This window comes from Hylaeus anthracinus, unplaced genomic scaffold (genome assembly GCF_026225885.1).
Source record: "Hylaeus anthracinus isolate JK02 unplaced genomic scaffold, UHH_iyHylAnth1.0_haploid 11982, whole genome shotgun sequence".
NCBI lineage: Eukaryota > Metazoa > Arthropoda > Insecta > Hymenoptera > Colletidae > Hylaeus > Hylaeus anthracinus.
Window position 1 is genome coordinate 4,747,577 of NW_026534330.1, and position 16,429 is coordinate 4,764,005.

General features: G+C 39.2%; 1 protein-coding gene across 3 annotated transcripts; it reads left to right on the top strand.

The window, feature by feature from the left end:
* Window positions 1-124: 124 nt before the first annotated feature.
* LOC128886066 (glutaminase kidney isoform, mitochondrial) lies at window positions 125-16,086 on the top strand. Of its 3 annotated transcripts, none has more exons than XM_054140612.1 (12): window positions 125-624; window positions 2,434-2,531; window positions 5,969-6,004; window positions 7,336-7,435; window positions 7,559-7,698; window positions 8,212-8,585; window positions 8,944-9,224; window positions 9,312-9,488; window positions 9,855-10,015; window positions 10,892-11,035; window positions 11,765-11,905; window positions 12,299-16,086. In XM_054140612.1, the coding sequence occupies exons 1-12, from the start codon at window positions 565-567 to the stop codon at window positions 12,477-12,479; spliced, it is 1,893 nt and encodes a 630-aa protein (XP_053996587.1). In that variant the 5' UTR covers window positions 125-564; the 3' UTR covers window positions 12,480-16,086. The 3 variants fall into 3 exon arrangements, with proteins under 3 accessions (XP_053996587.1, XP_053996588.1, XP_053996589.1); XM_054140613.1 differs by having other exon boundaries at window positions 10,910-11,035; XM_054140614.1 differs by lacking the exons at window positions 125-624; window positions 2,434-2,531; window positions 5,969-6,004 and adding an exon at window positions 5,731-5,913 and having other exon boundaries at window positions 10,910-11,035.
* Window positions 16,087-16,429: the final 343 nt, after the last annotated feature.

Genomic DNA, 16,429 nt, shown 5'->3' on the forward strand with positions numbered 1-16,429 from the left:
TCATACGAATTACCTACAGTAGATAGTCAAGATCTCATTTATACATGTATCAGTGTCTATCTGAATTTAATATATAACAGGTAAGTTGGTTTCATTTATTCCCCCATTTTCGCTACTATTTTTATTCGATTCAGGTGAACAAATTTTTGTGTCGTTACTACGTATTAAAAAAGTAGCCCAAGTCGTCACCCACGTTCATTTTTCTCGCGCGGAAACAGTAGCACCCTCGCCCCAGGCCGAAGATAGTCCACTGCGTTTGATTCCCAACAAACAAACAAAAAAAAAAAAAACCGCAGTGTACATACAGTGTGTTGCGAAATTCAGAACACCGCGTCTAAATCGCGCATGTGCCCCAAGTGGCTGGCCTCTCCCCTGGCAGACGTCCCTTATAATAACCGCAGTAACTCCTAGTTGCCGGGACGTCGAGGGTCGCGCTATCGCGACACCGTCTCTGATAATACGTGCGTACGCGTGCGTGTCAAAGCCGTACCAAGTGTGCCAATCCTCCACCGCGTGCTCCTCAACGAGACAGGTCGTCTACGAGCGATCGTCAGGGGCTCGAGGATGCTGAAGATCGTCAAAGTTGGAGCTGACGGGCTCAGGAGGCTCCATACCAGCAACAAGGTGCGAAGAACTCTTAGTGCTGCGATTATTGATCCATAAAATTTGCAAGAAATTCGGTTCCCCCTCTATTGATCCACGAGGGTGCCTTTTAACCTTTTCCTTGCTGAATCGATAAGAGGATCATGTGTGTATCTCGCAAATTGGGAGCTTATGAATTTATGAAGAAATTAAGTAGACTTCAAGGTATCGTTGCCTCGATCTCAGAGAAGATGAATTGATATTGAACTTTAACTCATTCGGATAGATCGACGAGTCTGGCTCGGACCTGGGCCAAAACGTGCTAGCTACGAGTCAGACTCATAGCTGTCGGATTCAGATAGCGCAACGACGCAATTTGGTGACGAGGAGTGTAAAATAAATGAAAGCTGACTGTGGTAAGATGTCGTAAGGGATGTTTCCAAGATGCGATTCCTCAACCTTCGATCTAGAGCTATTCTGACACTAAACCAATTAATGTCGATTTTCTTTTACGATTCTCATGGAACAAAGGGCATAGAACTGACAGCGTGGTACTTGAAAAATAAAGAGCTCAAGTGCAAACTGGAGAAAACTATCGAGTGGCTGAAGAAGGAGCCTTGTTTGCAAAGGATTCGCCGCTTCTGTATTGATATAATGCGTTTAACGACGTCGTTGCGATTTCTTCAACAATTGTACGATTAACACAGTTGCACAGAGAAGCTAGTTGGTAATAGGGAGTTGGTTTAGAAGGGAGATTACAGGTTGAGAGCAAAGAGGGTGAAGGGACTCAGTGATTGACCTCGAGGATCAAGGACTGACAGTTCTATCCTCTTTGTTCCACGGATTTCGTTAGTAGGATATTTTGTAGATTTTTGCGAAAATAATAGTATCGATCCATCTACCCGTACTCTGCTTAAATCTATTCACGTTTGGCGTCCACGTGGGTGGCGGCAGTGGCCTAATTCAGCGACGAAAATACTCGAATGCCGCTGCGAGCGACGCACTTTAATCCGATCACTGTCAAGCGTCTTTTAGCAAGCTACGTTGCTGTCAATCATCTGTGATGTATCGTTCTACTGATAGACAAAGCATCTACCTAAGGACCTGATCAAGGGGGCCCCCTAAAATTAAGTTTTCAATCTATTTGTGTGAGAACTGTGCCAGCTATGTTACTCTAATAAGTAGAATCGTACTTTCCTATATGTAGATCTATCCCAGATCTACCCAGGGTCCCAAATAGAAGGGGTTCCCCAAAATGTGGAAGCCTGGCGCCACGAGGGATAAGCGCTTCTCAAGTTTTTGTTTTCGGGCGCGCGTCCTACTGATCCGTATTAGGGGTACACGTGGCAGGTTTCGGCTTAGAGCACTATAGGGGTCGATTCATGGAAAGATCAATACAGCCATGCTTGGCAATGGTCGCTTTTGCACCCTTTTGCACGCTACAAAGATTCGGGAGCATTTTGTGTTAGGGGTGCCAGGGGAGCACAATGACGTCGGACCATCGCAACGTTCCACGTTCATTACAATCATTATTATTAGACTAGTAATCGAAATTCTACAAATTTCTTCGTAGCCGTCATTAGAAGGATGCAAAATTTACTAAATGCACTCTTCTCGCACGCGAACAGTACTTTACACGACAGAAAACGATTATATTGATACGTTCAATGCGTACACGTTTCCTTGAAATTATCGTATTTTTTTGAACATCTATTAAAAAAAAAAAAAAAAAAAAATGTCGAATTGAGTAACCTCCACCTTTTCGAAGTCGGTTAAAAAACATATGGTTCTCGATGACGTCAATGATGCAACAGGGATTCTGATTGCCACGACGGAATTGATTGGTTGCAGAGACGAGCCGCAGTACCAGCGTCGAAGAAGCTTGGAATTTTAAAATACTTGGACGCCGCTTACGGAAGTGCCTTAGAATTAGAACGCGCGCAGACACGGTAACGAACACGTTCTTTACCCTTGCAATTACTTATTACACCCTTCCCCCCCCCCCCGCCCTCCCTCCCTTCCCCCTTGTCGAGCTGACAATTTCGTGAAATCATAACAAAATCGCGTTCTGTAATTTTCCGTTCGAAATTCTTCCATTTATTTATCAAATTCCTCGTTTTAGAATCTTTTGGTCACTTCGGTTAGAGCGTACCCTGTTTAAGAGGCGTCGAGTGCGTAAGACGTCGAGCTGTATAAAATCCGTTTCCGTTAAAATCCGAGAGTGCCTCTTAGACAGGATTCACTCTGTTATTAATAATTTGAGCAGCGTTGCAGTAAATAGCACGAAAAAAATCATGGAATATCTTGACGAGTACATCGATAAGCAAGAAAAGTTTAAATTTGAAAGGTTACGTACTTTTCTCCCCAAAAAGTATTTCAACTGAGACAAGCGAAGGATCCTTAAATTTAATTTCGTGACTATGAATGTTCGTCAAACGTTACCCTAATCCGTCAGTGTCACTCTGAGTAGTTTCTGCATAGTTAGACAATGAAGAATGCGAGTTCTCATTGTCAGTTATGCAGAGTGCAGCAATTAAGCGATACGACTCGGTGTTTTGTTCGAGCGTGTAAGTCGACACGTAATTATGCGTATGATTCGCGAATTGCGCATGCCCTCGACTGTTAAAGGAGAACCATAACGGGAGACTAGGTTCCGAGTGACATACAAAGCGTGCGAGGCATAACGATGACGATGGATTAGAAAATTAATGAAATATTCTATTGTGATCTTTGACGTAATTAACTATGAATTCATAAATATTAATTACGGTAATCGATAGTTCAAATACCAAGAAGGAAAGAGATAAAGTTTTGCGATCGAATGCAGCCATGAAAGGGTTGATAAAAAAGTAATTCAAATAAATAAAATTAATAAAAATACAATTAGTGCAAGATGGAGATGGTCTAAAGATTTGAGATTGAGAACCGTCAATTAATGATTGCATCGGATTCATTGGTTCCCCATTGTGCACCGCCCAATGCGCGTATCTATTTCTTCATTGTTCCTCGACTAAAGAGAACAAGATAAATGATTAGCCTTATTTTAAATAAGCAACGCAGACGTTTGTGGCGCTTCGTATAAGCAATTGGTCTATTACACGTATCAGTTGAAGTTCAATTAGAGTGGCGAACTTATTCATTTATTGTCTGAATTGTGCAATCGATTACCACTTCAACATTGCAATTACAAGGTTGAACAGCAATCTCAAGCCTGTAGGCAGTACTCGGAGTGTGTAGTAAATTATGTACACCGTAAACACGTTTTATAATTGTAGACGTATGGCGACGTTTAAAATGACCAGGAGTGAAACTAATCTAGAACTAATTCTTCCAAATAAAAATGTAAATGACTATTCATTTTGGCCCTGTTCGATATCTACAATATTAATAAAGTATAACGAAAATTACAGTGAGAGTAGCGTTAAGAGGTTTAATAATATTTTGGGTTTCTCTGGAATGGATAATGGTTTATCTCTGCTGTAAAAACTATTTCTAATCTATTCCAACCTATTTCTTATTTATTTCTAAATTTATTCCTAACCTACCTTCGTTTAAGTAAACATTTCATCTCTATTTCTAACTATTCCTCTACAATTTCTATAAAACTTCGACGACCGTAAAGATTCCCTTCGTGCTTGGGTGTCTCCTCTACATTTATCGATGAGAACCGTCAATTTTCATAGATCCGACCCCAAGTATCGCGATTTATTGTCTCAACGATGCCGCTCCGCATTTAAATACGTTCTGGAGACGATGGCTCATTGTTCGCCGTAACATTGTCCGATCACGAAACGGAGGATCTTCGCGGGAAGATCGCGCGTTCAAGAAGAGTCTCGCGTTGAAGTGGACGTTGAAATCGAGCTCGATATTTCTGAGAGTGATGGACGTGTTCGATCAAGTACCATCGACCTCCGAGCGGAAATCGATGGACGATTTCAACTTCCCTGGACTCTCTATGGAGGACGTCGCTGATTTTTATAACAATTGGCCTCGGTGAGATTTAGAGAGTTGTTGTATGGCTGTTTTTTATTTTTTGTATATATTTTGTATATATTTTGTATTTCTATATGTTGTTGTATGGCTGTTTTTTATTTTTTAACGGATGAAATTTTATGGCGGGGGAAATTGCGCGTAACTTTACTGACGAGGAATGCTGATATTTTCTGAGAAATAAAAGATAAATCTGAGGAAATATCTTTTGTACGTTCGGTAACGTTCGAGAAGAACAATGTTATTAGAAACACTCGGACATACACGACTCTAATTGAATCTAATCGATCGTCCAACCATAGGTGGTATCTACCATTCGGTGTTCGTCACGCCAATTTGCACGTTCAACCTCGTAATTTCCGTAAATTATATTACTTTTGCGCGCAATAAGAAAATCAATTCGAGTCAATACTGTATTCTTCGGTTGAGAAACAGTTTCGTATGAAATATTTGCTGGCAAGGAATTTTTAAACGTTGAGCATAGCCAAACGTTGGATAGCCAAGAAACTAGATAGATAAATTCATGTTCGTTTTGTCAAAGAAAAGGAAAATTGAAAAGTGAACAATCTATACGAATAATTTTGCTGATTAATTTTGATTAATTTCGATCTAATTTCATGCCCTCGTAATCTAATAAAATTAAATAAAAAGGTTTATATTCTCCTAATCTGTTGATTCATTCATCCAAAGAGCAAACCCATCTAATCTTTCACGTTTTAAAAAAAATTAGATACGCACATATAAAACCTAGCGTTGGTTCACAGTCCACTCTAATGTGTTCTCACTTGCGCAATGCGAAACCACCAACAACGTTTCTTGAGATTTTCAATTAACGAACCCGCTTGCTACCGGAAGTATTGAAAATCTAGCTTGACCAACTGACACCTGCACTATTTTTGGCTCGTATGTTTTTCTCTAAGGGGGGTCGCAAGCTCGCATTTTGCGAACGCTATAAAGACACGGTCTTCCTCCATTTTGCACACACGAGGTAGCGAAGCAACGCAATATCGATCGCAGAAAAATCGTCGAACGCTCTCGATCGTTCGCGAAGCGTTAAACGAGTTTCCACCTTGGTTACTTGAACTATCAAACGACTTCTTCTCAAAAAGAAATACAAGACTGAGTCATCGATGCAATCGTAAAGTGGAAGAGGGAGAAGAACGAAAGCATCGTTATGCCTGGCATACAGAAGAAAGATGATAAGATCTCAAATGGAAATATGGAGTTAGTCCCGTTGGAAGGCGAGAAGGAATACTCGATCAGGTCGAAGGTCGCGTGCTCCATCTGGATAGAAAAGAATGGTGTTCACAAGCCCAAAGTGATGCTGGCGCGATTCCTTAGGTAACGAACCTAATTTTATCGTGTATTGATCCTCGTTTTCGTTGTGTTTTTCCAGCGACTACAGCTTCATTCATGACAGCCACTACATGTAGTGAGTACTATCAGACCTTGTATTACGCATTGTAGTGCATGGAGGGGGCAATCATTTGCTGGAAGTTATCAAAAACGTGATACTGGAATCATATTGAATTAATGAAGAATTAAGGCATATTTTTTGTTTAATTTTCCTATTCTTCAGTTTTCACTGCGAGTATAAACATTAGATTTCATTGATAATTAAATGTTATCCAGGAATAATAAAATAACAAAAGCAATCTTCCACAAAGATACTCCAAATATTCAAGAACAAATGATTTTTTCAAAATCTATACCTCAACGAAGTTGTTAACTTCTGAGATAAACATTCTATGTTTTTATTTTCTTTTTGTTCCTGCGATGTCGATGATAGTGCTGCGTACGCGACATGTCATCAGCATATAGCTGGAACTGGATGTGAGAAAACAAAGACAAAACAAGGATAAATTATGGGGTTCGGTTATACATACATGAATATTAAAGATAAGCAGAAAAAAAGACAAAACAGCTGGCTAACTGGTTGGTCCAGGCCAGCTAAAAATGGAACGTCGCCGTGAACACTGCTTTTGTCATCTGAAACAAGCTGTATTATATCTAAACAAGACTATAGGCCCTGCTACTTAATAAAACGTTAATAAATCAAAGTCCAACTCATAATGGACTTCGGAGGATTTGAAAAATGGTAACCCTCCACTGCAATAAAAACAATTATAGTTTGTTATGGCGATGTCTAAGGTCTCTGGATCAATTAAGCCAAGAAATAATTTCTTATTTAGAAAATAAAATCATGGTCAAATTAATAACTAATACCCGAAAATAAAATTCATGTAATAGAGGGTTAAGAAGATTTAAAAGTAGAGTTATGAATGCGTCTGATGAATACGTCAACGAAAACTTGTTAATTAGGGACGTCACGAGCAGACGATGCGCGTAAATTAGCACTATACGATCACACTTTGTTCAACCTATCGGTGAATGTATAGTTGCAGTACATATTTAGCTTGTCTCGTGATAGGAAGAGTAAATTTATCGTGGCTGTGTACTAGTTCTACGATGCCTCTATGGTTCGGAGTTTTGTCGCATATTTGTCGTAGATACCTTTCGACAGTGTAGATAGCTTTTTGGCGTGTGCCTTTGTTTGCATGTGTAATCGTTTCCCTGTGTTTGATATTCGTGATTCAATCGAGATTAGAATTGGTAGTTTCGAAAACAAGCGTATCATTTAGCAACGTTTCGACTACTTGATTTTTGTGAATCTGTGAACAACACAATTACTTTTTTGCTCTTATAAAGTTTCATTAAAATTACCACCTGCCAATTTATTCGCCATTATTTCAATGTTTCCAGTACCAGAGACCAGGACCAAGCGACAAATGCCGAGGATGTGCTATTCGACATGTTCAAAAACGAGGAGACTGGTCTTCTACCGATTGGCAAGTTCTTGGCCGTGAGTAACTATTCCATCTCACCCCTAACGAGCCACCGCGAACCTGAGTCAATTAGTCCGGGTGGCCCTGGTCAAGGCTAGACGCTCTCGTTACGTTCTACATTATCTTGTTTTCGCTCGAAGGCTTTGAGGACGACCGGTTTACGAAACGACGACCCCAGACTTCAAGAATTCACGGACAATTTGCGGAAAGAGCACTTGAGGGGGGGACACGAGGGTATCTCGCCAGAGACGCAGAAGCTGAACAAGGAACAGTTCAGAAGGTAAACGACTCCTACTTCAATCTCCTTTTTTAATTATTTTTATTATCCTTTTTATTGGCAATCAGTTTGGTTGCCGTCTCTAGAATAAACAAGGAATACTGTATTAAATTGGAATGGATCTTCTCATTGTTAATCTCTGTGGCACCATACATTCTGTCTTTATTGCTACCTCGAACCATCCTGAAACAATAAAATTATCATGAAATACTAGTTCCTACTACTACAATTTCACCAGCAGTGGCTACATGCTGAAGGAAGTTAACTATGTCCCTTGGAAATCTCTCGTGGATATAGCATCACTTAATCTGACATTCTATAGATCAAAATTTGGAAATCCCTAACTCTGTCCTTATACTGGACTGTATATTCTAAATCATTTGAAAATTAAATCTCTTATTCCTTATCCCTTTTCTTTCTTTTTTTTTTCCTACCAATTCCTCAATTAGCCTCCTGCCCTTGCATATTCGTTATACGATCCTCTATCTACCGAAGACATTTCCGCTCCGATTTCAGGGTCATCAATCCCAACATAGTCCTGATTTCGAGGGCGTTCAGACACCAGTTCATCATTCCTGACTGGTCGGGTTTCACCAAGCACATAGAGGACTTCTATTGGAAATGCAAGTCGAACTCCGAGGGCAAGGTCGCCTCCTACATACCACAACTGGCGAGGATGAATCCGGATTACTGGGGCGTCTCTGTCTGCACGATCGATGGACAGAGGTTCAGCATCGGCGACACGTCCATTCCCTTCACCCTGCAGAGCTGCAGCAAACCTCTGACCTACGCCATTGCTCTGGACAGGCTAGGCCAGGAAGTCGTACATCAATATGTTGGCCAGGAACCGTCTGGACGAAACTTTAACGAGTTGGTGCTGGACTATAACAGTAGGTTGCCTTCTAATCTGGCCACATCACCAAAGTGTTTACTTTGACTTTCTATTGATTCTAAAACTCTTGATTCTATATTCTTGTATGTCGAGAAGGATACGTAGAAGACTCTCAGAAAATAGCAAAAACCCACCCTCTCTAGTTTTTGAGAAATAAATTCTCAAACACGAGAAATTTATAATTTTGATTTTAATCGTGGAGCGAAACGTTAAAAAACGTTATTTTTGAGCTTATTCTGGATGTTCTTCCATATATGTAAAAAAGCACGAGTCAGAAACTCCTACTATAGTTCACGGTTATCTTCCATTAAAACCTAAGCAACAATTTGCACTTGAAAACGAAACTTCTTCGACAGAGAAACCCCATAACCCCATGATCAACGCCGGCGCGATACTGGTCTGTTCCCTGTTGAAGTCTCTGATCAAACCAGAAATGACTCTAGCCGAGAAGTTCGACTTCGCCATGAACTACTTCAAGAAGCTAGCTGGTGGGGAGAACCTAGGCTTCAACAATGCTGTCTTTTTGTCCGAGAGAGAGGCTGCTGATAGGAATTACGCTTTAGGATTCTACATGAGGGAGCACAACTGTTATCCCGACAAGAGTAATCTGCGGGAAATAATGGACTTCTACTTCCAAGTATGTGTATCTTCTTCCAAGACGAAGACGTTTCTTCGAGAGCCTCAAAGTTAAGTTATAGTGTCTACAATGTTCTTGCGTTACAAGTGCTGCTCTATGGAAGCTAACTGCGACACGATGGCGGTGATGGCAGCTACTTTGGCCAATGGAGGCATTTGTCCCATCACAGAGGAGAAGGTCCTGAAGCCTGACAGCGTTCGAGACGTCCTCAGCCTGATGCATAGCTGCGGCATGTACGACTACAGTGGTCAGTTCGCTTTCAAGGTGAGTTTCATTGATCCTTTTAAGTCTTAGGACATTTTTCATTAACCATTTTGCTGAACAGAGGAAGGCTTACCTCACAGGAGATTAGCATTGGTACACTGGATGCAATCTGAAAAGTAATAGAAATGAAGTATTCAAAAATTGAGTCGATACCAGAGACCACAGTTGTTTCATGTTTAAAGAACAACTTTAACTATTCATATTTCAACTAACGTCTTTGAAACTATTAGAGTAACAGAGTGTTAGAGTTTTGAATACTTCGTAGTACTAAGATATAAAATGTCGTGATTGAGTGGTGGGGAAGATTGATTCACTTCTAAATATTTTAGAGCGGTATTGTGAAAGAAAATGAACGTTTGAACGTAGGTTGGTATACCAGCGAAGTCCGGGGTGTCTGGTAGCCTTCTGGTGGTCATTCCTAACGTAATGGGTATTTGCACGTGGTCGCCACCCTTGGATCCTCTTGGCAACTCGTGTCGTGGCGTGCAATTCTGCGAAGAGCTAGTCACAGAGTTCAACTTCCACAGGTACGTAGACCATTTATCGATACACGATTAGTTTCAATGCAAGATATGTTGATAGTTTTGATAGTAGATGCAATTTTCACACGTACGTTCAACACACTTGCACGAAAACTTTATACACTTAACGGCAAAGATGTGCAAAATTGTATTCAAGTTAAACTCGAAACCGCTCATCTTTTTTGGTTGTTAGTAGACTACGGATGTTTATGTAAATTCTCATGTTTATTGATCCGTATAAAGAATTATTTTTGCAATTGTGCGCATTTTCATGGATCCGCCAATATTTTCATTCGTCGTAAATACATAAACATCCGCAGTTTAATTATTATAAATATTTATTCAGATACAGATTCCGCCCATCTGTGTCTAACCATCTAGAATGCAAATTATAGAAAAGGAAACAAACAATTAGAATTTCTCGCACAAGTTTATAATTTTCACCACGAGATTTCGCGTTTGATTATCTCCGACTCAACCCTTTCGTTGCCATAGTCGTTCATGAATCAACGAAAGAAATTATCCGATTGATCAGTGTTTTGCGTGTTAGAAACGCCCATGGGCGTTCGAGGAGCATACGAAGTAAATGAGTGATTTAGGCTCCCGCACAGAGGGGTTCGAAGATAGAAATGATCGGCGACGAAAGGGTTGAAATGGAATTTCGAACCTGGACTTAGTGATAACACATTAATTAATTATTTATTTCCTTCCCTTTGCTTTTCTCACAACCTCCACAACACGCATACCTGCACGAACAAAAATCCGCCTGCAAAATGTCTGCCCACATCATCGAATCTAAACACACGGACGACTATCGACCGACGTCACTGGGACTATTTTCTTTGTCTCCCGTCATTTTCCATCCCGTCCCGATTAGTGTAGCACCTACTATGATCACAGGTACGACAACCTAAAGCACGCGACGAACAAGAAGGACCCGAGGAGACACAAGTACGAGACCAAGGGGCTGTCCATCGTCAACCTCTTGTTCAGCGCGGCTAGCGGTGACGTAACTGCCATGAGGCGGTGAGTTACCATTGATATCGTTAACTAATCTTTTTTATCTCAACCATTTTTTTCGAGAATCAGTGCAATGGGGTGATTTCAATCACAGATGTTCAACAATTTAAATGAGGGTGTTAATATATATAAAAATGGCTGATCCAATACGACGGTTTGAAACAAAAAGGAGCGTGCTAGGACTCATCTTCATCGGATAAACTCTATGAATTCGTTTTAACCCTTTGCGCTCGGGTGGCGCCTCTAGGGCGACATACGTAATTTAAAAGTATTAGGTCGTCCTAAAAGTTCGCGCCATTTATACTTCTATTTCTCAAATTAATATGTGAAACATACTCTTAAGCGTCACAAGAAAAGATAATCTGTCTCATTTCACAATAGTTTCTCACCTCTCTCACATAGTCATTATACCGTTACTAGAAAATTTCTGTGGTTTTTTATTAAATTTCGACACAGTCTTCGGCACGAACATATGGGACGACCTAATACAATTTCAAACTCACTTACATCAGAATACAACTAATTATTAATTGAAATAATAATACATTGAGTCATGAACGTTCGTAGATGTTTTTTTATTTTTCGATGTAGAGTTTTTGGTTTCACAGAAATTTATTATAAAAATGGACGGGATTTGATTCTATAGGAAAATGCCTCGAGCCCAAATGGTTAAATTATTGATATTCAGGAGAAAGAAGCTAAAGTAAGTTATTTACGCGACTACTCTAATTCCAGGCATCGATTGAGTGGGATGGACATGACGCTGTCGGATTACGACGGGAGGACAGCCCTGCACCTGGCTGCCAGTGAAGGACACTTCGACTGCGTCGAGTTTCTGCTCGAGCAATGCGGAGTCCCGCACGACCCCAAGGACAGGTAACGTCGTCATACTTAATTTCGTGACCAGATATCGAGTAATTTGATCGACAGTGGTTCCTACCGAGACTTTCTCTCGTCTACTTTCGTTGCGCCATCAGGAGGACCAGATTGCTGTCCCAACAGTCACTCGATCTCTATATTCCTTTTTTAAAACGTTAACCGCCAGGATCTCTAAATTTTCCATTAAAAGGAAATCAGATTTCTGGCCACTGTATTATCAAAATTAAGAGATAAAAAAATTAAATGGAGTTAGCGAGAGAAAGTAAAGTCTTCAAAGTTCCAAGTCCAAGAGTAAAAGTCGCATGTACGTGACAATGGCGGCGTATACTGGACCTTCATTACTGGTATGTGGCGTTGAATCATTGCGTTAAAGAATAGAAATACTTCCAGATGGGGAAAACGACCGATAGACGAGGCGGAAACCTTCGGACACATGCAAATAGTGGAGTATCTCAAAAACTACGCGCTGGCTCGCAAAACGGAAATAGAGGATGAGGTGAAGGAACCGGAAGAGGAGACGACGGAGCCGAGGAAAGTCGTGGAAACGGCGGGCCAAACACCGTTGCCCTAAACGACGCTTTAGATAGGATATTTTTCATGGGTAACGTGACGTGCGTGTGAGATTCCCGAGTAAGAATGATAATGGGAACCCGAGGTCGTCGTGAATTGATTATTTTCGTACGGTGCGGCTGATTTATGTTCGTTTCTACTCTAACTTTTAAGTATTAGCCTAGTGTTACGTCTCTCTGTGACCCTCTCTATCAATAGAATTTACATTTTTTTTAATTTATGCATCTCAACATACATTTTGGAATTTAAAACAAAGTGATTGGCAAAAATGGCTACCATGGAAATGTATCCTTGGAAACTGATGAAAATGTGTTGGTGTAAACTACTCGATCAAATCTTCCAATATTACTATTAGTTTATTAACAATTGTTTGGCAATGAGAGGATATAATTTATCGTTCAATATTCGTAATACTTAAAAACCATAGAAACGACACCTTTACTATTTAATTTGTCCTCTTCGGGTACAGAATTTATTTTCGTTCTCACCAGGAATAACGATAGATCCAGGTATATATTTTTCTTTTAAATTTGTTATGTAATATCAATGCGTTTTATCATTTCCATGGTTTGCTGGAAGTTAACAATGCTTAGATATTCTAAACTCCCAATAGACTGAGCACAATGGCAGCCGGAAATATTCTGGACTTTCGTGAATTTCTAGAGTTCTTCATGTATGACTAATATATTTAAGCATTGTCGACTTCCATCAAACCATTGAAATTATGAAGCAATTATTACGTAGCCAATTTAGGTCGACAAGCTTAAATTTAGGCTGTTTTTTTTTATCTTTCCGTTGTGGATCGGAAAAGACGGCCATTTTGGTTTATTATCTGAAGTGGACCACAAACAAGGTGGCGTAATCGTCGGTCACAAGTTTTTCAATATTTATGTAGAAAGAACAAGAATAAAATTTAATAAGTTGCTACTTGTTAAAATTATATTTTGCTATTTATGAAAATGAAAATACTTTTCGCGGAATTCCTGATTTTTTCATTTATGAAAGAATAGTTTATCGTGGCATTTTTAATGTCAAAATAGTGGATTGTTTGGGTTACAGAGGGCTAGCGTGTAAGCCATGCGTTACTTAGAAAGACGATAACGATCATTTACAGTATTATTTGCGCGTATCTGTTGAGATCTCGATCTGTTTCAATGAAAGAGCGCCTAAGATGTGGTAATAATTTATAACGAAACCATCGATAGATCATAATTGAGTTTTTTTAATGCATTAAACGTAGATAACTCGATTAAGAATCCGGAAGATTGTACAAGAGATGAAATGTACACCGAAGGAACATCTTCGTATAGATAGCGTTTTATTCGTTTATGTGATACTCGTTCCTATTTATCTACTAATTCAGACTACGTTTGCCACTTTTTTTTAAATAAAGTCTGCAACCGAGATTGATCTACAAGAGCATCCTTTGTTTTAAACTCTACAGTTTTCGCAATTAATACGATAATTTTGTACCAATCCTTGCACTTTGTTAAAGGTTTTACATTAGAAGAAAATTCATTGTCTAAACACACTTTCATATTATCAGCGATGGGTCACTTATCATTCGAAACACTTATCCCTAAGGATCATTCATTCAATTAAATTTTACTACTTCTGACTCAAACATTTAAAAATAAACAAATGATTTAATCAACCTCGATTACTTTATACCTAAAGTGATAAATGACCTTGGTAAATGTACAAACCCTAATTATATTTGGACAAGTTTGACGTAGAACAATACTGATTAGTTGTGCTGACAATAAGTCGTTCTTCACGGGAGAACATTTTTTATAAATATTTTTCGAAGGTGGAATGTGTGGAAGGCAAGGCACTCGCGAGTTAGGCTTCTAATCGATTTTGACCATCTAACAGCATGGTCCAAGTGTATCGAAACGAGATTATGAAACATTGAGTCTGACTCGGTTGCAGACTCCGTGATTTCGTGACTCAATGTTCGCGACCTCGTTCCATTTAAATATGTAAGAGTTCGGTCTGAAAGCGAAGCAGCATATTATGAACAGGAACTGTGATCCTCCGCGTCGTATGCGCGAAGCCATAAACGAAATTAGCTTGTACGATCGCGAACAAACGAACAGAACTACCATAAGTTAAGGGGGCAAAGTGCGCTGAAGCATTTTTTGTTTCCTGTACGAGTAATATATTTCCACTGTTTATTCGTTAGCTAAAACGGTTGAAACTTCATTGGACGTAATTGAAAACAAAGTGCTTTCAAAGTACATATTCGTCGAAAGTGAATTTCAAGAATTTTTGAAATTAATTTCTTTCGTTTTAAACATGAAGAAAGTCCAGAAAATGAAAATAGAATTTTAAAAATGTATATATATATCATTCTTTTGTTTAATATTTGATGGAAGATTCATATTTTACAAATTGTCTAATGAAGGATCAAGGATGCCACTATCGCCTTTCGTCAATTACTTCAAAGTCTGCCTTAAAGTCGACGAGAAATGGGTGTACGCGAGCAGAAAGCAAAGAATCAACTGATTAGCTGCCTGGCAAAAAAAAAAAGAGAAACTAGCCAAGAATCGAAAACGTGAATATATAATAAATTTATTAGAGAATACAGATTGTATCTCGTCCGATGAACATGACGTTTGCCGCGTTAGAATATATTTCTCGAATAAACACAGTATATTCTACATATCGTTCAAAGTGCGTTACCTCATAAATGTTGCGCAATCTTTGCCAGAATGTATTTTCCAAAGGACGAAGGATAGTAAGAATATATTTATCTCGCGAGCAAGCGGATCTCCTTCCCTCCAACTATTCGTGATTATTCAGAGGTGGGCAAAATTCTTATTTAGATAAACTATTCGAATAACGAATGAGGGTTACTCGTTAAGTAAAAACTCCAAATTAAACTACAGAATTGAATATATCACAATGAGCGAAGAAAAGTAAAACTACAAAATATTATAAAGTACAACTATTCGATCGAATAAACGTCACGAATAAATTGCTATACGTTAATCGTATTCGTTATCCATTATTCGAATAAAATTTTGCCCTATATCTGCCATCTTTCGGAGTTTAAGTTCAGATAGGAAGAGACAATAATTTTTATTAATCAAATCGATGCTTTGATTGGGGATCAAACTATTTTCAATAGAAGTAGTCAAGAATGGGCAAAGTTTTTATCTAAACAAAAGTTTCAAATAACGAATAAAAGGCAAATAATATTTAATCTGTAATCATTTCTAATCTTAATAACTGTACGATCATCTTCAATGTACACTTACACAATAGTGCACTACAGACGTTAAATATATGATGAATAAATTATTTAAATAAAACTTTGCCCGTCTCTGGAAGTAGCAACATCGTTGAACGTTCGAGTTTCATTATAAACGCAATTTTCAATATGAAAATCATAGTTCGAGAACAAAAATCATTCGTGTGTTAATTGCGTTAAGTTCCGAGAGCGAATGAGTTTCAGTATTAATTGCTACGGTCGATTAAGTTAATTTGTAAGATATTAGTTTCGAGATACTGTTTCATTTAGGGAAAACTATTCTGAACAACTTGTACACTTTCATCCTTTTACCACAAAGTTGCTTGTGAAATAAATGTTCAAAGTAAACATTCGTTGTTCTTTGATTGATAAAACAATACGTGCCTCGTTTATGAAGTGAGTCGTTACGCTATGACCTGGTACGGTTGATCGAGAAATCGATGTCCACGCTGGAGTCCAAGCTAAGCTCCGACACTGGACGTCTTCCCCCACTTTGGATACGCGTACCGCGACACGCACATGTCGCGATCCACTCTCCCCTATGCGCTACTACACCCTGACGCGTGTCTCTCTCTGCTGCGGCGAGTAGAGAGGGAAGCCCGCGGCTACCCATTCGCGCATGGATTCCTCTTCTCTGATTAATGTCGATAGCTTTATTAAACATATACATTCTTTCGTTTGTTTATTGTTATTAT